The sequence below is a fragment of the Bombus fervidus genome, chromosome 17, assembly GCF_041682495.2.
Source record: "Bombus fervidus isolate BK054 chromosome 17, iyBomFerv1, whole genome shotgun sequence".
Classification (NCBI taxonomy): Eukaryota; Metazoa; Arthropoda; class Insecta; order Hymenoptera; family Apidae; genus Bombus; species Bombus fervidus.
Genome location: NC_091533.1, coordinates 5816677 through 5838490, shown reverse-complemented (window position 1 = coordinate 5838490; position 21814 = coordinate 5816677). Strand labels below are relative to the sequence as shown.

Below are 21814 nucleotides of genomic sequence, written 5' to 3'. Positions count from 1 at the left end.
GTGCGAGCAAGGAACCGTTCGAACGAATTGGACGTTCAAAGATTTTGTTTGCCATAAATTTGCCAGCGATAAAAGTATACAACAATTGTCAATACTCTATCAGGGAAAAAGTTATTTTTAAAAGACATTTGATCGTATAAAAACATACATCTAACTAATACGCCATTGAATTCTCGTTGCACGAGCTCGAAAAGTATCATACCAGAAATATATTCAATGTATTCGCCAGCCCAACCATAAATATAGCGCGTCGTAATATTCCCTTCTTTCTGCGGAAATAACAAAGACGATCAATTTAACCATGATATTCTGGGATTTCCATACATCACTACAAAAGCACACAACCAGGAAATGGAATATTTCCCAGCAAGTAGGTAAATAATGAAAAAGAGAGAAAAGTCTGGAAGAAGGAATACGTAATCTCTTTTCTCATTTCCTTATTTCCTTGTGGTTAGAGTTCTAGATCAGAGGCAATCCTTATCGCAACGTATTTCCGCAGAAAAATCGTTTTGCATGGCCCTTCTATTACGTTGCTCGCGAGACACAAGAGAACACGCACAGGCACAAAATCGTAATCTCTGTTTTACAAGCAGTTTCACTGTTCTGCATCCGCACTCTACTGCTCCTTCTCGTGCTCCCACTCGTTTTCTTCTCACCTATTTTTCTTTCATTCCCCTTGTTAAGTTTCTCTGTGACATCCCTTATTTCTATCTTCGATTTTACTTTGTCCTCCTTAGGTAAAATACGCTATCCGTTATTTCGAAATTGAAGAAAACCAAAGTTTTATCATTCTTTTTTTATGCAGTCTTCGCCTTTCTTCGTTCAAATAAAAACATTTAGCGAAGATAAGTCGAGACCTAATTTTCATCTTTCGGAATATATTGAAATATCTGAAGTTTAGAATATAAAAGTGCTAGATAAAATATTTTAACTAAGGAGAACAGCAACCAAACTTCCCTTTGCGTTATTTATCTTATTTCACTTATCGACACAAGAAGCTAACCCGATTTTCTGCCCACGGCGCGTTTTCATCAGAGACTCGCAGGAGGTGTAACACGTTGGCGGTGGCTGCGATCAAAAATGGGAGTTTTACCTCGTCGTGTTACACGAACGGCCCACCCTCCTGTATTCTAATGGATCAATTTCCCTAGCCGCGATTTATGGAGCCTCAAAAGCGGCTCATGATACGGTCTGCGCTCGAGATTCAAATGCTTCGGGGACTATACTATCTTTACTTCTTTCTTTCTCTTTTTTTATTTTCTCTCGATTTTCATCGAGTCGTTTCTGCGGCGTTTCGTTTGCTATTTACGGGAATTTTTGTGCCTTTACTCGCAATTTGAAGATCGAAGAATTCGAAGCTTTCCTCGTACGATTATAAAACGATTTTATAAAAACAATGCATTAACCTTCTAACAGTGTAATTAAATAGCGAAGCATTTGGAATTAATGATTTATAAATAATTGTTTCTTTATCGTTAGAGCTTCTCGTACTTTTGGTATCAGATATGAAAAATATGAATTTTCAATTATTTTTTTTTTTTTTGTTAGAAAATAAGCATTAATAATTGCATTATGCATGTGATGGCTTTTGTTTTGTCATTTAATAATGATATGAAAATTGTAGTACAATTGGCAGTTCGCGCGAATTTTTCTTGGTTTATAGTGAGTTGAAAGGGTCGATCGAGAAGCATAAGAGAAAGAAAGTACAAGCGAGGAAATCTCTAGCAAAGTTAAACATTGCGCGTTAAAGCACATTAAAATAGAAAACACTTGTACCACTTTTCAATTGAATTCCTCAACCGTATTATGGGAAAAGTTTCCACGTTCGACGTTAAACTGTTTAATAGATTGCGACCCAGTTGGAGATAATTTATTTTGTTGCGAATTTCCTAGAGACTCGTTCCATGTGGTTGATTATGTGCAAGGATTAGCGCGATTAATTAGTAATTGTGTTAAATATTCAATTTAAACTCATGCAAATGGTTCGCTATTATTACAAACGTTAGGTCTGACCAAAGTATAATTCATTCAAAATATTCGATCTGCCATAGTAGCTATTACGTTCAACATTTCTATCCTATATAAAAAAAGACGAATAAAAATCGAAAAAGAAGGGAAAAGAGACTGGACAGATCAATAATTTCCATGCCACTCTTCTTTCCATTCAATCTTCGAGCGATATCGAAGAATAATTTATTTAAGTGCTCCCGTTTTTAAATGCCGCCACGTGTCTATCAAATTTCTCTCAATCGCGAGTGCATTTTCAGTACGATCGTACGGAAAAAAGTTGGAAAGAACGCGCCCTGGGTGGAAGGTTATAGCGTGCACTGGTCGTGGACCAGTCGCCAGACAGCTTCCGGTCTGATGGAAAGTCTGTGAATTGTTCTCAGGGGTGGGTGTCTACATTTCGAGGGTGGAGGAGGGTTCGGTGGCCGAACGTGCTGGACTCAGGCCAGGAGACACCATCTTGGAGGTGAACGGCACACCCTTCCGGGCGGTGACCCACGAGGAGGCCCTCAAAGTGAGTTTCTACTTTCATTTTCCAAACCAGAAACATAATATCACCCGGCTTACGTAACGATAAATCACACACACATACACGCGCTGGCGTGTGTTTCCAGCTCATTCTATCGCATGCGCCGATCGTATCACTGTAGATTTTAACGATCGTTGTTTTCATTGTAATGTTGTATTTTATCATTGTGTCATCTCATGTTTTATATCGTATGACAAACACAAGGAAATTTTTGTCGCGCAGAGATTTCGATTTTTATAGTTAGGCATCGGTCTTTATAAAAGCGACGAGGGTTGGATCAATGATCGATGATATCGATATTCTTGAAGTTTAAATTCCAGATTGAGTTATCGTGGTACGCTTTGATAAAAATTTGCTTATGTCGATATGTGTGCGATGGAAATTCTATTTCTTTAGATCGTAGGCATTGATATGACAATCGTTACAGACTTTGTGTAGAGCGACTACCACATACGAACCGATATCGTACCGAAGTCTTCGAATTTTGGAACGTTTCCCTAAACACGATTCGTTGGCTACGCGCCTGATCACGAGCAAAAATCAGTGTTAAATCATTCTAACCATTGGTGCGCAATCGATCGTGGGTGTTTTGTATTTATGAGTGACCTTAAGAGCCATCCCATCGATCGCAAATACCAGCCTGGCTCTCAGCTAAATTATATGGGCTGGGGCAGACGATTTCCTTCGATAAGTGTTATCTGACGAACGGAACGGTTCGAGTGCTTTTCTAGAATATAAATATCCTTCGTCTCATTTTCATCTTCCAATAAATTTCAATCACAATTCATAAAAAAAAAAGGCTAGAAAAAGATATTCCGACCTTGAAATAGATCAAAATTTGAAGATTATACGCTTTAAAACGCATAAACATAACGAGACAGTAGAAATATCCAGAAAGTAACAGACAAAATAGGAAACGCTTTCTTCTTTAAAAGTTCGTTTCGTCTGAATCGGTTTCGATTGATGCCGAAGAGTGCTTCCGGCGGTGTAGTACGGCAGATATCTTTGATCTTTGTTCTCAATTATTCCAAGTGTTCTTCGTCACTTATCATCTATAAGCTCCGCGCTTCTATACCATCTCTTTCCAGCCTGACTTGCATAATTTCAAATTTCGTATCAAGAATACGTACAGTACTTCCAACTTTGCGAATCGTTGCTTTTAATCGAACTCCAACTTCCAACTTCCAACTTCGACGTTCAATTCTACCCAATCCCAAAATAAACGCTTGTCAGTTCGGACTTTATCGAAGGAGCAAAAATTGCGCAAGATACCCAGCGCGTTATTTAATTTAACTTGGAAGCTCGTCCGAGATCACGAAGGATTATAGTGAAACTTTCAACTATATTACCGTGTTTTATAAACGAGGTTAGCCCGCCTCCAACGTTAGCTCGAAATATCGCTTAAACATTTTACATCGTAATTTTCGACGAACTCTTCTTATAAGAAGCGCCGACACAGGAGCCTCCGAAACGGTGGTAAACATTTCTTGGAGCTCGATCGTTGTTTCATCTATGAAATTATTAGATCGAGCTTGGCAATACTCTATAGGTTTTCTTTTAAGACGAAAGAAGTAGATCGCTTCGCCTGCAACTTCTATTAACTAATTTATCTGAAAATTCGTTACTGCTGCATTTTTCGTTTTGTTTATTAACACGAGCGAGTAGGTTTCTCCTAAATTTTCCTACATAATATCCATCTCGATTAAGCAGAAACAAAATTCGTGGTCTTTTGTACGAAACGAAAGAATAGAGTAAGAAAGATAAAAAGAAATGACACTGCTACTAAACCTAAAAGATCACAATGTAAATCCTGTGTAAGAGAAGCGTCTAAAATCTTGAATACCTTGAAAATAAATTACTCATTGATATATAAAAAGATGACGATAGCACCGAAAAAAAAATAGAGAGTAAAAGGGGACAATTTTATTGAACGACTCGATAGAAGCGCCTGTGCAGGGTTCGAGCGCTTGCTTGATGATCGAAGTTCCCTGACGATCCTCTGAAAAAAATGTATCCAAAAGGAGAGACGGGTTCGATCGATGACTTCGTTCGATGGACCGCCAGATCTCTCTTTCTCTCTCTCTTTCTTTGTCCATCGTCGAAGTCTGAAATTCCGCGGTGTCGAGCATGAAAAAATGAGAGAAAAGGGCGAAAGGGAGGGTGAGTACTATCGACTGGCCGGATGGAAAAGAAGCGTTGCTCGGAGCCACGCCACGAGTAATCTCTGGTGTAAACGCTTCTGATGGGTATCTCTGGATCCGGTAGCTCATCATACTCTCGTAGTAGCTCCAGAGTTTCTAGACAAAAGCTCGTCGACAATGGCCCATCAGGGTATCAGACTGGTTCGGTGAAGAGGCACATACCTCGGTGAAAACCGCCTCGGAATTTCGAATACATGGCCCAAGTTCTCCTATCCTCTATCGATGCTGTGTGCCTACTTTAGGCACGGGCTATCTCGCTGTTTGGGGACAATAAAAATAATATATTCGACCCTGTTTCAGGGTTACAGATATCTTCATCCTCGAGAGTGACTTGGCTAGAAGCGGAGAATTATGTATTCAGATTACTCTGTAGCCTCGCTTCGTCGATATTTCTTTGATATAGCTTTCACGAGTATAGAATATTGTTTGGCTCAAAGAAAATTTTGGTGATTTAATGGTTCAGAGCAGCGGATGGTTAATTATTTTGTTGTTGTACGGTGGAAAGTTGTTAGGGAGGAAACATATTGGTAGCATACGGTGATGGGCAAAGGATAGTTTAGATTTTTTAGATAAAATTATGTTTGATAAGAGTAGTGTATGGATACGCGTGTGAAAAATACGAACGTGTACATGCGTACGAATAATTTTTCTACGTTTGTTACATAGCAGTTAAAAACTGGTTCAATTTGTACAAAAAGCTATTGTTAATACCGTAGTAAACACTATTCGTTGTATAAAAGCTCAACAGAAAGTAAGACAAAGACGTAAATGTTCAGTTGCCGAAAAGCTACCCGTTTAAGTCGTCAAATGAACGCAGCTCGAAACAAGAGAACTATCGCCTGTTACTTCTCTGCTTCTCACAGATACTTATTCCATCGCCTGTGCGCAAATTCACTCTGGCTTCCAGAGAAGATATCGGTGTCCTTCTTTCCTCCCTCTGTTAAGAAGTTATTGTATTTCTGAAAAGTTTGTGAAATCCAATCTCGAGAGAGATACGGATCGGTGATTCTACTAGTTCGCGGCCTTGAAACTTACGCTCCTCGTTCTATCGAAACGCGTAAGGAAAGAAATCTAGTAGAATAAACAAGATCCCAGTTACAGAAAAGTATCCATAGAAATAAAGTGCACTGCCTGAGGGTGCTCTTTGCAATTTAACATCTCCAAAATCACAAACAAGCACGATCTCTCTCTCTCTCTCTCTCTTCAATCAATTTTTCTCGGTTTGTTCAAAAAATCCGTAGAGTTTTCGACAGTTTATTTATTCTATCTTCTTCTATATATTACATATTTGATGAGATTTGGAGTAATTATTTATTACGTGTTTTTAGAAATTTCTGTCTAATTAGTGAAAAGATGGCGCAACCTTGACCCAGATGACTTCAGGAAATTGGAAGAGCCACGATTCCTGAATCATCACGATAGGTCAAATGGTTGACCCAGTTCGACAATCCACGGATTAAGTTTCCGGTGTGTTCGCACTGCTCGTACTGGATAACAGTGTCGCATATTCGTTCTCGTAATCAAAACGAAGTTTCGTTGATTCAAGGTCCACCTATCGAGCTCCAATTTCCGCCCCGGACTCTGTACTGTCCTATTGCTCAAACTCCAGTGTCGGCTTGCATACAAACGTTCTATCTAAAATTGGAATACGTTTGTGGTTTTTCCTCGCGTTCGTTTGCGATTGTTACTGCGAATGTTTATATTTATTAAGGGACTTAATCCTATTCTCATAGATGTCAAGTACTTTAAGAGAATATCAAAATAATTGTGCATTACGTACGTACGTTAACAAATGATTAGTCAATATTTAAAAAGTGAAAAGGATATTCAGATGCTGGAAATACGAAATGTCCAAAGTACAACACTTGTAATATTTAGTAAGTAAAATAAATCTCTATTTAGAATCTATTTTTATTCTTCTTTTTTTTATTTAGAATCTAAATTCAAAAAAAAAAAAAAAAAAGAAAAAAAAGGAAAGAAAAGACCTAACGAGTGTTGTTGTAAAATAAATCGATCAAACAAATATTCTAAGGAGATCATCCTGAAAAGGATTTCTCGATAAAACTCGTCGTGATATGAACGGGGTTCCGGAATTGTTTGCTATTTCGAAAGGCTGTCTCCCGGAGACCGACATCCGGCTCCGGTCTGCTTCTTGTCTGACATCGATCGAACATAAACGCTCGAACGAGCTACGGATTAAATTGCAGTGGCTCGTCGTAAACCGTAACGGTGGCCGTGGCTTGTTATTTCGCAATGGTCGATAGGCGCGGAAAGAGCAAGAAGCGTGGACAGCGCGCGAAAAGTTGGCCAGATTTATGGCGCGTTTTTCCACAGAGTTCATTAGGGTGACGAGGAATTTCGAACCGCGAGATGGAACTTCTGAACTGTACTACGGATGTAATAGACTTTTTGGGGAATTACCGTGCCATTAAACGAAGCCGCTCTAATGCTGTTCAGACACGGTTGCTTGAAATTTCGTCGACGGACAGAGCTCGTGACGTGATAGCGCAGTTATAAATAGCTGATGTTGATTGGAAAGTTTCTCAGAGGAAATATTAAACATTTCATTTTTACATAAACACTACATAAATTGTACATAGATGACTATAATTACAGTACTCCAATGAATTATGCATAGATAATTATAATCAAAATGACGCAATGGAAATAAACGGGTATCTATTGTAATCATATTTTTATTTCTATAAAAGCACGTGTGTACACTTTCTAGTAGTTTAAAATAAATATAATGTGAGTAAGAATACCGGAAAAGTATTAGAATCGTAATATTTGATATTGCGTTCAAAGATCCTGACATTTGGTAAAAACATGTTATGAATTTGGATAGTATTAGCTTGAAATGTCACGCTTAATCCCGCTTTATTGTCTCGCGGCTTTTTCTCGCTTACAAGACTACGGCGCCAGTAGAAAAGTCTGTCAAAGGTCAGACAGTAGCTGTGCCACCACGCAATCCAGGCTCTTAAGGGATAAAGTCTATTTGATTTTACCATCACTTAGCGAAATCTGCTATGAAGGAAAACTGACGATTATTTTAATAAAAGTAATTTGAAGTACGCTTCCTACACAGATATATCAATTATATTAAATCTTAACGACTATACAATAATTTTTAAAGCTAACAAAATAACGCTACGGTAGTGTTCGATTTTTTAAAAAAACGAGTGATTTATTTCGGTAAATTGATTTACTACGATAAGCACAAATAATCATAAATTCCAATGTAAATTTAAGATGTTTGTATCGTCTGAATAGAGTTGTTCAGTTCACCGAAACAATCTTATCGACGTATTACGATTTACAACTTCTTTAGCTTTTTCCAAAGAGTGTCTCAATCATTCAAGAATTGAGCCACAAAAGTCGAAGAAAAATGGTCGAATAGAAAAAAATGACAACGAATTCACGCTTTCCACTCACGAACGTCTGAAATCACCATTACCCTTCAGCCCGCGCGCCGTTCCATTTTTTTCTCCTAACGTCTCTGTCTCGACTCCTCGGTCGTCGTCTCGGCGCCAGGCGTCCCGGCGCCCTCCAGCAAGAATCCCCGTCATTTATTTTCTCCCTACATAATTCACGAGGCTACCGCGGAAGCTGCTTCAGAATCCCGTCGTTGCCGGAATTCTGGTAAGAAAAGGCGTACTCGTTTCATCGAGTGCACGTTTATGGGGATACTCGCACACGAATAACGATAGATCGATGTGAAATTGCTTCCCGTTCCATGTCTCTTCGGATTCTTGTTATCATCGCCACTGCGTATCAAACCCGTCCTTTTCTATTTCCGGAAAAAGCCGACTCCTTTTTGACTCCGCCGTATCCACGTCGGATCGATAATTATTTTCAGATCCTGCTCCAGACGATTGGGTTTATGCTTTAACGGAATTTTTTTATAGCCTACTTTTTTTCACCGTTTGATAAGTTTATTGTTATTTTTATTTTTTCTTGGTGTCTCTTTCTCGGTGCTTGATATTTCCTCTAACTCGAAGAAGGATTTACTTTGGGGAATCTTTCAATATTTAAGCGCTTTCATATTCGTTGCATATTCACAATACGTTTGGAATTGTTACGTAAACGTATATTGCGAGCAACAATAAACGTAAAATTGTCTGAACCACTCGTGTTTTTTTTTTTTCTTTTCTGGAATATACACGTAAAGACACAGAGTATGCAGAAGTGTTAATACTAATTTATTTATTAAAGCCCGTGTCTCTTCCTTATCCAGCAGATGTTGTAAAGAATATCACAAGTGACAAATAACAATTTAAAATTGCGTAGTACAAAATAACGGGATATGCTGAAAAGTTTTGAGATTAAAGGAAAGATAAATGGGTGTTCTAAAAAGATTAGAATTATTATATACGTTAGTTTTTAGAATTCCTTTAGCGTAATTTTATTTCCGAATCCTTATTGCTTTTTTTCGTTTTCCTGTATTCTTATCTCGAACTTACATTTTTGTGAACACTATCGCACTTGATAATCATGGGTTTTCTACGACAGTAAAAGTAGCGATGGAAGTAAAAAGCAGCCTAAGTAGTTGGAGTTTTAATGCGCGACATTTAGATTATCTATAAGGCAAGTATAAATAACCGAGAACTACTTTTATCTGAAATTACCGGAAAAAGGTTGAACAAACATGAATTTTCATCGCCAGAAGGAACTGTGAATAGGCAACCATAAATTCGTCTCCCTTTATACCTATTGCAGGAAATACTTGACCCAGAAAGATCGTTCGAGAATTCGCGAAAGTGATCGAATCTTTTATCCGTGCCTAGCTAAATGCCGATTGTCATGGAAATGTGCGTTACGAGCCGATTTTGTTGCGGAGGATCGGCGTCATTTCCGCCGCGAGCTTCCACCAACCCGTTATTCCACACGTACATCACTGTTCTTCCATATTTTTACGTTGATTGCGAGTCGTAAAAAGTATCTTGTCATCGGCGAAGAATAATACAGCTAGCTGTTTAAGGAACTCTTAACCCAGAAAGCGGAAGTTAAATAGCTTGGAGCAACGCCGACAAGAATGAGCTTTCATAAATATCGAGAATACGTACTTATCGATCCTTCCGAGTAAAATAAAGTTACCATACGAGCATCGTGAGTTCTGTGTAAATTTTTATAGCGTATATCGACAAAATTTTTTGAATAACGGTTCAAAATTCACGGACAGAACTTCGTTACATGGTGTGTTGCGTTTTCTGTTCGCGCGTGAATGTACGTGATAGTACTGCAATACTTTCAAAGAATTCCCTTGATCCACGTGCCTCGAAGCCGCGATAAAGTAACACTTTCCGGCTCCAATGGCGCGGTAACTCAATTCCTTCGTAACGACTTAACTTACGAGCGTTCGAGCGAAGATCGTCGAAATGTGAAAAATTCGACTCCAGCGTGGCTATTAAACTTCGTGTACGAAAGAACGTTTAGCCGAAAAGTATTCGAGTAACGCGGTGACATCGATCCTCTCTACTATTGAATCAACTTTGTCCTAATACAATTTCTTGCAGTAACAAGAGTAATTGAGATATTAACCCAGATAAACAAAACACTCTGTATAATGAAAAGACATTCATTGATTAGATTGATTAGACAATGAGCAGTGTAGATGTTAAATCGAAACGAGGGAAGCAGAAATCAATCGTCGATAGTGTCCACCCAATAGACGTCGCCAAACTTGTTTACTCGTCTGTAGTCCATCCCCTACGTCGACCGAGGTCGCTTATCTCGAGCGAAATTGATCGAGAAGTATCGCCGGGAATCACGAAAGTGACCAGACCGATAGTCGGTCCCACGACTATCGGAACAACTTCCCGATTTGTCGACGGAACTCTAGTGGCGTCCTCGCGAGGATGAAATATACGTAAATTTTAATATTAATTTCGTTCATTACTATTAATACATCTACCAGTCTCGTACGAAGCAATTAACCTAAAGTACCAAGAAAACGATTGATCGATGAGAATTTTATATGTATACGAGATTACGATCGAAGATTGTTAAACATACTTGATAGAATCGTAATAATACATCAAATTCTAGTAATTATGTTTTGCTCTTTATAGAATTCTAATCTAAATATTAATGGAAGAATTGAAAGTAAATTAGATAAGCAGTTATATATGATAACGTAGCAATATAATTAGAAAGTCGAACGTGTATCGATTCAGTAGAATATACACGTCCTAGTCAGCCATTACAAAGTCCATTCAAAATCTAAATTTGTATCGTAAAATTATCTACAACACGCATGGAGCTAAATAACAAGCAACAATATGAATATAAAAATAATCAAAATAGCGATGGAAAGACACATACGTGGACAAGAAGAGAATTAATTTTGTTATATCGAACTGGTGAGATTGTTATTATAATGTTCAATATACTTCGAATGAAATAACTTATTTAGAAGTTTTAGTAATTTCCTACTGATCTTTCGGATTTACTTAAGCCTTCATAAGTTTCTTAATATTTGTGAACAGGGATGTGCACGTGATACTTGGTCGAAAAGGATTATATGACGTATATGATGTCGTCGAAAGGAAATAGTCGTGGCCAGGACACGATAAAGACTTTCAGCCGACTTGGTTGGACGATTTCCCGCTTGCTCTTCGACCTCATGAATTATTTATTTAATTGGCTCTCGTCCCAGAAGACGGACGACGACCATGAAATTTGCTTGGCAATACGCGGGCTGTAAACCTTCGCGGAAGCTTCTGAATGGCCTCGTAATTTACGCGTAGCTATGTGGTCTCGTTTTCCGACGAGTCTTGGCGTGTTTAACGCCAATGAAAGTGAAATAATTAGTGTTGCATAGCTGGCTACTTGTACGTCTGATTTATTGAGCTGCGAGAAATTGTGAATTGTTGATAGCCTGGAGGAAATTTTAAATAAAAAAAATTAAAAAAGATGGTCTTTGTTTAAAAATGTAGAAAGAAGAAAAATAATATTCTTTATCAGGTATAATTAAGAAATTCAATGTAGTAATAATGTATAGGAGAACCTGTATATGTTAAACACACGCGATAATCATACAATAAGGTACCGCTCAATTGTTGAACTCATATTATTAAAAATAAAAACCTGGTGGACTCATTGCATTAGCATTGCGATGTATCAAAGACACTAGTCTTTGGAAATGTTAAAATTCTGATGACTTTGAAACTAAACTAATATTAGCCCTAATAATATAATAACATTCAATTCGTTAATGATGCTTCATTAAAAAACTTATTTTTCCTCTGTGTATCACACGTACATGTATATGACAAATTCTAAGCCGCTTGGATTTTTCACCAATCATTTTTTGTTATTATATATGCAAAAATATATGTCGTATTATATGACACGTTGAAAATCTAAAACTTGGCCCGTGAACAGCGACTTTTTTCTAAAGTGGTGCTGATGCAAGAATTAAAATTTCAGCTTTTTAGCTGTTCGGGAAGTGAGTGAAATTTCGTTTACAAAAATCCACCTAGACAGAGAGAAAAGTAAGCTAAGTAAAAAACATTATGCAAAAGCACGGGTGCGGATAGTTATGTGTATATTGTGTAATGTTTTTATGAAGGAGGGCTGACCAGGACGCGTGTATTCTACTGAATCGTTGCATGCTCTGCTTTCTGATTATACATTGCTGTATTATTTATGTTAGACTTCGAATATTTATGCAAATTCGTATTTCTATAAAATTAATTAAGCAAATGGAATTTAAACAGAAATTTATTTCTTCCATGGAATATTACAATAAGTACTGTATAATAAATACGATATGCAATAATCGCTATGTTACAGATAGTAATTACATTAGTTTCAGATACGGTCTATTTAATATCCATTTTGTTATGCATCGATTATTGCAACGGATGAATCAGCGGTTCCTCGTTTCCCATATAACAATTATATAACTATGTTTATCATGCATTTTGTAAAAACACAAACTGTAGTTGTGTACTTTCAGCCAATATCACGTACGAAAGTTCCACCAGGATTATCAAGGATAAGAATCTGTGAAGCTTTTTAATCGTTCATGCACACGCGAAACACGATTTCCGTTCTGCGTTTATCGCAACAGAGTCATGGACCGTTGCACGATTTTACGAGGAAATAGCTAGAATAATTCCATTGTTTTGGAAGTTAAAAAAATTCTCTCTTTTGTAGGCTCTGCCTCCTTTGTAGTCAAACCACATTTCATCTGTAGCTTTCTAGTGAAAATCTCTCACAATCACTTCGATTAATACTCGTACGAAATACCACGATCTGAATATCCGACAACGAACTGGTCATCGATTTACAGTTTTCGAATGAATTATTGGATTGCTCGATCGATTCTGTCGCCAGATTTCACATAGGTATTTATAAAACTCGAAGACTTCTATAAATTCTCTTTATTTGTAGATTTTCATAAAATTTAAATCTATGTATATTTTACATAAATACTATTGTTTGTTAGGTAAATTATTACGGAACAGTCCAAGAAGCTTAAATGGAAGCTTTTGTCCAAAGTCCATCGATATTGTTACTCTTCTTCAACGACAAACGTTTCACTTTCTCAACCAAATGTTTCGCTTCGCAAAAAACGTGCCATTAGCTTAATTTTCGTGGCGCGATGAATCGCGTTGTGATTCCAGCAACTTGGACAGAGTAATTTATGCGGCCTCATCGGAAAAGTTCCACGCGTTCTCGATGGGTTCTCCGTGATGAAGGAGGCGGAAGAACATTGACGCAAGTACATGCCTTGCATAGATACGACAAAATTGCATCTCCGTGGGCCAGAAGCATGGAATCCTAAGGACGTGATTCGGGCTGGGTCAAGGATAGGCAGGATGTGACGTCACAGAGTGCCAGGAGATCGATATCCTAGCTACCAAGTGGCGTCACCGTCGAACGCACCGTCTACTTCTTCATGACCTTACACGTGTCAATTTTCTTCGGACGCGTGTTACCCTCGACAAATACTCGTCGAATTGTTCCTTCTATCCTTTTCTGACGTGAGAATAGGCATACGATCTATAGCCTAAGCCCAGAGCAAAGAAACGTATAGCGAGGTCGTAAACCGAATTGTAGGCAAGCGATAACGATCGATGTTTTGAGCTCCATACGCACTTACAAGAAGTACTATCCGATCGATGGTGGAATCGCACAGATTTTTCCATATAATTCGGAGTGGTACATTACGAAATTCACAGAAATATTTTTAAAGATTTCACTGACAATTAATTTGAAGTGGCTCTACTTTTTTAAGGAATAATCGGCAAGCTTCAAATAGAAATCTTCGTGACTTTACGCATTAAAGTATTTAAATCGATACAAAAAGGTGCTCTCTCCATCAAAAAATAAATTTAACGTGGATTATATGAACCGCACAGAAACCACGTTGACTAAAATGTGTTGTCCACATTATATTATAATATACTTATCCTTTTTCATTGTACCACTTCAACTAGAATCGTATATTTAGATACAATTATAGGTTTCTATTTTTACTGTTAATCAAACGACTCGAGCACTATTTCGTATTCGGAAAAAATCCTCGTTGAAGATCGACTGGATTTGGTTAATACGCGAAGCGTATATCTTTCTGCGAGGAATTCTCTCTCTTCAGTTTGATTTAATTCGCGCCAAGGTTGTACACTCCGCTGAAGATCTGAATTTGCTCCAACCTTATTCCTTTTACATGTTCTTCTTCGACTTTAATTCTATCATCCGTTTCGAAACTCTTGTTTGATCCCTCGTAAATTCGTTCTCTCTACAAATTCTCCTCTTTTCAAATTTTTTTACTCCTTTCTATCTCTTCGCTACGTAGGATAGTAATGTTACTTTCCCTTTTACTATTTTTCTTTCTATTCTCCATAGTATGAGAGATTTTAACCCGAATATATCCTTTAGATCATTTCCGACCCAATGTTATTTTTCTCTTCTGAATCAATTATTGTAGTTTGAGAAAAATATGAAAGTTTTTAGTATAAAAATAAAACGAACAATCGCGCATATTAATAACAGATTTTACATACCTTTCTTCTCTTTTTTTTCAAACCTAAAAAATGTTCTGCAAAATTTTTCGCAGGAAAATAAATTCTGATTGAAAACGAACAAAAAAAAAAAAGCAAAAAGATGAAAATATAAAAATTTTAAGATCACAAGAAGATTAAACATAGCAAAATCAGTTCTTTTTTGGAAGCTTCGGTTCCGATAGTCAAACGGCTGACAAAAACGCGATCGAGAACACTCGATCTCTTTGTTACACGTATGCGTAGCTGACGCGATCTTTCGGAAATTCTACAAAGGATCGTATGTCAACGATAGTGTCGTAGCTCTTATCCTCGCTGGAAAACGGGATAGAAATCGTTTGTTGCTCGTTGACGCGGCACACACGCCGATTGTTGGCTGTTTCACTTGCCAAGGTAGCCTCGGAAGAAACTCTTGACGAACAATGATTTCTTTCGGTTCGTTGAGGCACAACACGTATAAGCGATCTATTCTGAGATCGTCAGCGAGGAATCTTCTTCTGCTTGATGCGTGTCCGTGGGCTCTTTTGCATAAGAGTGCCGTCATGAAGCTTGAATAATGGCCAAAGGACGGTCTAAGTTCTCCGATGTTTCTATTTATTCGATCAAGTGCAATAACCTCGTTTAAATAATACGTCTCTTAGGCATGGAACTTCATTTTGCATGTTAAGCGTGCGAACGTGCCGCGTATGTTAATATATGCATTTGAACGATATACAGTGGTGCGCAAAACTATTTCAAAATTGATTTTTTTTACTATATCTATATTACTATATTACAAAGGAAAAAGTAGTTCTCAGTTGATATCGTATGTCCCTGAACGAGGCTTCGAAATTTTTATGGTCCTCAGTACGTGTCGAGTTAGTTGTTACGGTCATCGAAAATTGCAAATTTAAATCAGTGACCGATTTTACTATATCGCTTTCTTCAGCTATACGTTTATACTTATACAACGTGAGAGAGTCTTTGTCAGCTGTAAGATAAATACAGCTCGGTAGCCGGGGGTCAATAAGAACTCAATAGAGTGACCAATAATAGAGGTTAATTATCCTTGATGGCATTACGTTTTATGGAGGAATTAATAACCTGCCTCAATTTTCCATTTAATTCGAAGCTACTGTACAGCAGACTCGTAAACGATGCTTTCGTACAGCAGTTTAAATAAAGTTTCTCAGATAGAAGGAACAAATTCACATCTGGATGTGGTTAAATAAATTCATTGGAACTGAGATATAAATTATTTTACCATTGGTGTTAATTTTAAGCATTGAGAGATTCTTTTGATTTTATTTTTTTACCTTACTTTTTCTGATACGTGTTTATTTAATTTTTGTATTCCTTTTTAGATCCGTCGCTCTCTTTTCCGTTTTGGGATTTTTATATTTCTGTTCTTAGTTTTTTTAAAAGCTCACATCTTTCATCTGTGGAATTTTTCCTCCTTTTTTAACCCCGAAGAGTTTCCTTCGTGGGCATTTTCGACTTTTTTTACTGTTACGATTATACCTTTTCACCTTTCTGTACCTCTTCTACATTGCAGGAACTGCATATTTTATCTTTCATGTTTCTCGTCCCTTATGCTCTATATACATATTTTATAATTTTTCCTCTCTTCGTTTTCAATTTTGGGGCTTTCTCCTATTTCGATTTTTTCAACTTTCAAATTCCACGAAAATATTAATTTCCGAAAATTTCAAGTTCGATCTTCTTGTCATTTGCAAGCTCGCCATTTCTTCCAGCACCACTTTAAGCCCATCTGCACCACACGTTAACCCAATCTCCACTTCAGCTCATCCGCACCCTACGTTAACCCATTTTCCACCGATTTTCAAAACTTTCCCACACTCTTTGTGAATACTCTTCCATGGAATCTGTCGCATCCAGATAATCTGATAGTCATCTTCGTTCACGATAATTTTTACATTTAGCTGCACGTTTTGTGCACTAAAATTTACAATGAAATTTGTTTAAATATACGGAAATTAAAATGAAATTAATATAATAGAAATATGATTAAAGTACACGATTAAAGTAACAGGAAAATCGGAAAATTTATATAGTGTTCTATCAAAATTGAACAAATTCGCAATTTTAATTGCAGATGCTGAAATCATGCAGGACCTTGAGTATGACAGTGCGGGGGCCAGCGTTGGATCCCCGATGTAGAGGTGGGCATCCGGTGTGGTCTTCTTCCGGTCGCCAGCAGTCCTGCAGCTGGATCGACCGTCAAGGTCGTCCAACATCACCACCTCCGCTTTATCCACCTCGAGACTCGAGGTACGGTCCAAGGACGAGGAAGGTCGAGCTCTGCATCGAACCCGGTCAGTCCCTTGGTTTGATGATCAGGGGTGGCCTTGAGTACGGCCTTGGGATTTATGTGACCGGGGTCGACAAGGACAGCGTAGCTGACCGAGCTGGACTCTTGGTAAGAGCATCTCAGATTTTATTTCTTCCTTCGATGCAATGGATTCGCTGTATTTTTATTAGACTTGGTTCTTCGATGTGTCAGCAGACCATTTTCTCGGTGATAAAATTGAAAAGTTTTTCCTTTTTCCATTCCCTTCCGTGCTGATACTGCGAATGAAGTAACAAAGTTGGAATTTTTCAAAGTAGGTAGTTTAAAAGATTGTTAAGGTGTTTGGAAGTGAGACAGGGCAAAGTTACTTAAAAGTTATACGTTTCTAAAGTAGAAAGAAAGATTTTTATAATAATTAAGACAATGGAAACAGGATAAAATAAGTTAAAAATTTAATACTTAGTATTTGTTGAATTATAGGTTTAGCAAGGATCCTTTAAAATCGTTACGATAATTATAATTGGCGCGACATGTGAAAAATCGAGAGAAGGTTCGATGAAATAACTCGAAACTTGCAAGTCATTTTTTCGCTGTCGATATTGAGACAATCAGTCCGTAGAAAAGCGGTTACGATTAAATACGATAGACGTAACAGGACGTTCGCGAATAACGAGCGGTATCAATTAGTTCGTTACGTAATTCAATGTCAGGAAGAATTAATTAGTTCGTTGAGTTAGAATGGCGCGGCGCCGGCAAGCACTTCGATGACGAAAGTGGATCGAAATGATGCTTCATCGAGCGAACGCTAACGATCGCGAAGATTCGATGGCGTTCGAAAAGGCAAGCACTTAAGGGCGTTTCCGATTTTCGTTCGCAGGCCATCGTGATTCGATGAATTTCGACAGAAAAATCAATTATCCATCGTGTTTCTATATAGGAAAAAAATATAATATAAGAAAACTGTTAATTAATAATTAAAATTCAGGAAAAGTCACAAATTGTAACTTATAGATTTCTCTTTTGCAAAATTTTATAATGTTGCGGCAAATTAACCATTTTAGTCTCTAAAATTTATTTACAAAATTCTACTGATGTGATTAAAAAATTTGTTACTGTTACGGAAGAGAATTTATTAGTACTAATAGCTTGTAATTTGTCAAATTTACCTTACTTTAATAGTATGAAATATGTGTTAATTCATTAATTTATTATATTTCTATTTTCTGAAGTACATGATACAATGATATAAAAATAGGAATAAGGAATAGGATATAACGTTGTATTTTCGTGCTTTCCAGGTAGGTGACCAAATTATCGAGGTAAATGGACAGAATTTCGAGGAAGCAACACACGACGAGGCAGTGGAAATTCTGAAGACGAACAAAAGAATGACTCTGTTGATTCGCGATGTCGGAAAAGTGCCACATTCTTGCACCACGAGTCAACCCATCGTCATGCCAACCTCTAGGTATCCCGAACACGATCCTCTGCTCTTAGAAAGTCCAGGAAATCATCGACCACCGAGTCCTACGTAAGAAATGCCTATTCTACTTAAACCAAACTATAGAGCGTAAACTTCCTTTATATATATGTCGGAGATGAAAGGACACCGGGCATCCCTTTGGAATTTTTTCGAAAATTCTCAATACTGTAGCCTTTACAAATTAACCCAAACATAATTGTTCGAGACTTGAGATAATGAGCTTAGGCTCCAGGCGACAACTAGTCGCCGAACGTAGCCGCGGTCGCGGGATGAACGTTTCACCTAACAGAGGTATAGAATTGCATAGCTCTCCCTAAAAAAAAAAATAGTTGTACCGACGCCTAACAGTAAACGTTCCAACGGTCTCTGCCCCGTGGCTCGCCACGCACAGATCCTATTCTTCGGGCAAGATGATTGCCAGATGTCGATGCACCATTCACGGTATATGTTCAGCTAGCCAGAGGACTCATTCCCTTATTTTAAAGTTATTTCCATAAATATTTAAATTGACACGGAAATTTCCAATTTAAATATCCCCGTCTATCGTCCTTTGAAAGTAAACCGATCGAAACTTCGTAGTAAATGCTATTTTGAAGCGAAAGATGGAGATTGAGCGATATTGTTAACATTTTCTTTAGCATTGCGAGTGATTGGAGGCACAGAGGCGGTATGCACACGGTTTCTGCGGCGACAGCAGCGATGGTGGAAGAAAAGGCGAGGGTGGTTCTCGCGAGAAGCGAGAGGGCTGCACTTTCTCAGCTGCTGGCTGATTATAGGACGCGTCGAATGACGATCGAAGAGCTGGTTGTCAGTTTAGGTGACCTGCTGAACACCCACGAGAAACTAACTCTTCTAACCGAGCTGAGGGAACTCGTCGACAGCAAAGACAGAGCTGCTTTCGACGATTTGGTTTACAGGCCTCGAGTAGCCATGGCAAGGGTATGCTTCGAGTTACGATAGTATCGATCTGGTCAGATCGAAATGAACTCTTCCATCATCGAACGATTATGTTTTTTCAGCTGTGTAAAACAAATTTTACCAATCGCCGATAATAAAAGTATATTTTTTCTATCTTGTTGTAAGAAAGACATAATGCATTAAAAATAGTACCAGTTTTATTAAAAGTGAACACATCTACATTGACGAATACATCATCGTTTAATTAGTTTCCAGCATTTTTAAATTATTCATACGCACCATCAAAATGACATGTTCACTTCCCATGGTTAATTGTTTGAAACTCGTATGAAATTGAGAAATTAGGATTAAATCGTTCTTCATCATTTTCAGAGAAAAGGTGACCGTGCCCACTCGGATTTAATAGTGACGCCGTCGCTACACGATCTTCCGGTAAGTGAAGAAAATAATTTTCGTTTCACCGTATACAATAACACGAATGAAGAGACAAACACACAGAACACAACGACCGATACTTTACACGATTATTCTCTCTCTATCTTTCTCTTTCTACTTGTCTTTTTTCTATCTCTATTCCGGGAAATGTATAGAAACTATCTGTCTCTGTCTTTTTCACTCTCTGTTTTGCGTTGTCCACTGTAACTGTTAGATTTTAACTGGTGATTGTTCTCTCCTCTCGTCTCTCTTTTTACCTATCTCTGTCGCCAAGTCTCGCAAGCGACCTAACCCTACGATATTCTCCTTTTCGAATACAAAATGTTTGTTCGAAAAGGATCTCGAGCCGGTTCTCTCGCGATGGAAGTATACGCTCGAACCCTTCGTTGAATGTGTTGAATTTTAATAGAATCGTAAAAGAGTCTAAATATCCCGAGAGAGCACGTAAAAAAACGAGAGAAAACATTTTAACACGTTCACTGTTAAATTTCTATCTGGAAGGCTTTCAAATTTATATTTCCAGTAATAATTGCATTAAATTAAATTGAATTTGCGGCATACAAATTTTCTACTTATACATATACTACTATACATTGAGTCAAAACAAACCATTCGATTTTTAGGAAATTAAGCAAAATTTCAATATTAAAATTTAAAAATTTCTAGAGAATAAAAATTGTATCGATTTGATTGCTGAACCTTTCACATAATTTAAAGACTATGTATCGGCATAAATCCATATCGAATACAGTGAACGTGTTAGAAGAGTTGAACTCAATTCAGACAAAAGTAAGTGAAAGAATATTAACGAACGAAGGAAACAAACGAAAGTAAGAAAGTAAAAAGGGACGAAGAAAGATGAAAGAGAAGAGATAGGAAAAGCTCATTGTCGATTGGAGAGGTGCGAGAAGATAACGGAGAGGAACTGTCTCGAAGAAAAGAAGACTAGAGAACAAAATGGCAGACGAAGAACCAACTGGAGAACGTCCAAAGGGAATCATCGAGTTACCAGACACGTCTCGCGACCACTTCGATGGAACGTCGATGGGAGAGATGAACTTTCTGTTTTTAGCTTAATTGCTCTCGGCTATCGCGATGACCGGTGAAGCATGACTCGAGAATTTTCCTGCAACCCCTTCTGCTTCTTCTTCGTCTATACGAAACTCTATACAGAATGGTTCAGCTAAATATCTGCCTTATTTATCGTATTATGAAGAAATATAACGACACGAAGAAAAAATTCTCTCTGTCGTTACACGTGTCTCTTGAAATAGCGTATAATAGAGCGTATAAAAAGGGTCTCTTGAAACATCGGCTTAAATATTTCGACCTATTTAAATTTTTCCTTATTTACAAACTCTTATTATAAAGAACACATAATACGAGTGAAAGAGATCTATAAAAAGAAAAACGTAACTGAGATATGAAGGTGGCAGAAAATGTTCAATTTGTATTAAACAATTGTCCGAATACGTATGATCAACGGTGTAACTTCGTCGTGAGAAGCTTTCTCGTAAAAGAATTAAACAAGGCACATATTTAGGTGATCCGATTTAGCTGGCCGATCTTGTACACTTTCTTTTTCCGTTTCTCGTAGAGGAGCGTCTCTTTCGTTTCAATCTTTTTCATACTTCTTCCGCTGTTCTTCTATTTCCACTCGAATACTGCATCATTCTCTCTTGTCTTGTTCCTACTTTCTTCTGTCTATCTGTGTTTTTATGAATTCCGCTTAGTGTTAGTGCGCTTCTCCTGGCAGGCAGTGTCGCCTCGTTTCCGGTTTGCGCTCGTCAACGTCCGCGTTCTCTTTAGGAGACTGCAGTCGAGATTGTTTGCGTAGTGCTTCAGCCGTGCCATTGCGTGAATATTCGAAGCCCGTGGATTGAATGTCGTTGCAATTAAGGTCTCGACAGTGTAAACGATTTCTCAACGAGAGCCGAG

At 37.8% G+C, this 21814-nt stretch overlaps 1 protein-coding gene and 1 long non-coding RNA gene across 7 annotated transcripts in view; one reads left to right on the top strand and one right to left on the bottom strand.

The window, feature by feature from the left end:
• LOC139996109 (uncharacterized) overlaps positions 1–13273 on the bottom strand; it is a 201287-nt gene extending 188014 nt beyond the window's left edge. Inside the window, exon 1 of the long non-coding RNA XR_011802134.1 lies at positions 13263–13273. This is a non-coding gene — a long non-coding RNA (uncharacterized lncRNA). The remainder of the gene's footprint in view (positions 1–13262) is intronic.
• The window catches only part of Dysc (whirlin protein dyschronic), a 104433-nt gene that overhangs the window by 44076 nt on the left and 38543 nt on the right, over positions 1–21814 (top strand). For all 6 annotated transcript variants that reach the window (XM_072020193.1, XM_072020192.1, XM_072020196.1 and 3 more), the window contains 5 exons: positions 2391–2521; positions 16846–17169; positions 18339–18571; positions 19162–19462; positions 19814–19873. In XM_072020193.1, the coding sequence (XP_071876294.1) occupies positions 2391–2521; positions 16846–17169; positions 18339–18571; positions 19162–19462; positions 19814–19873 (1049 nt within the window). The remainder of the gene's footprint in view (positions 1–2390; positions 2522–16845; positions 17170–18338; positions 18572–19161; positions 19463–19813; positions 19874–21814) is intronic.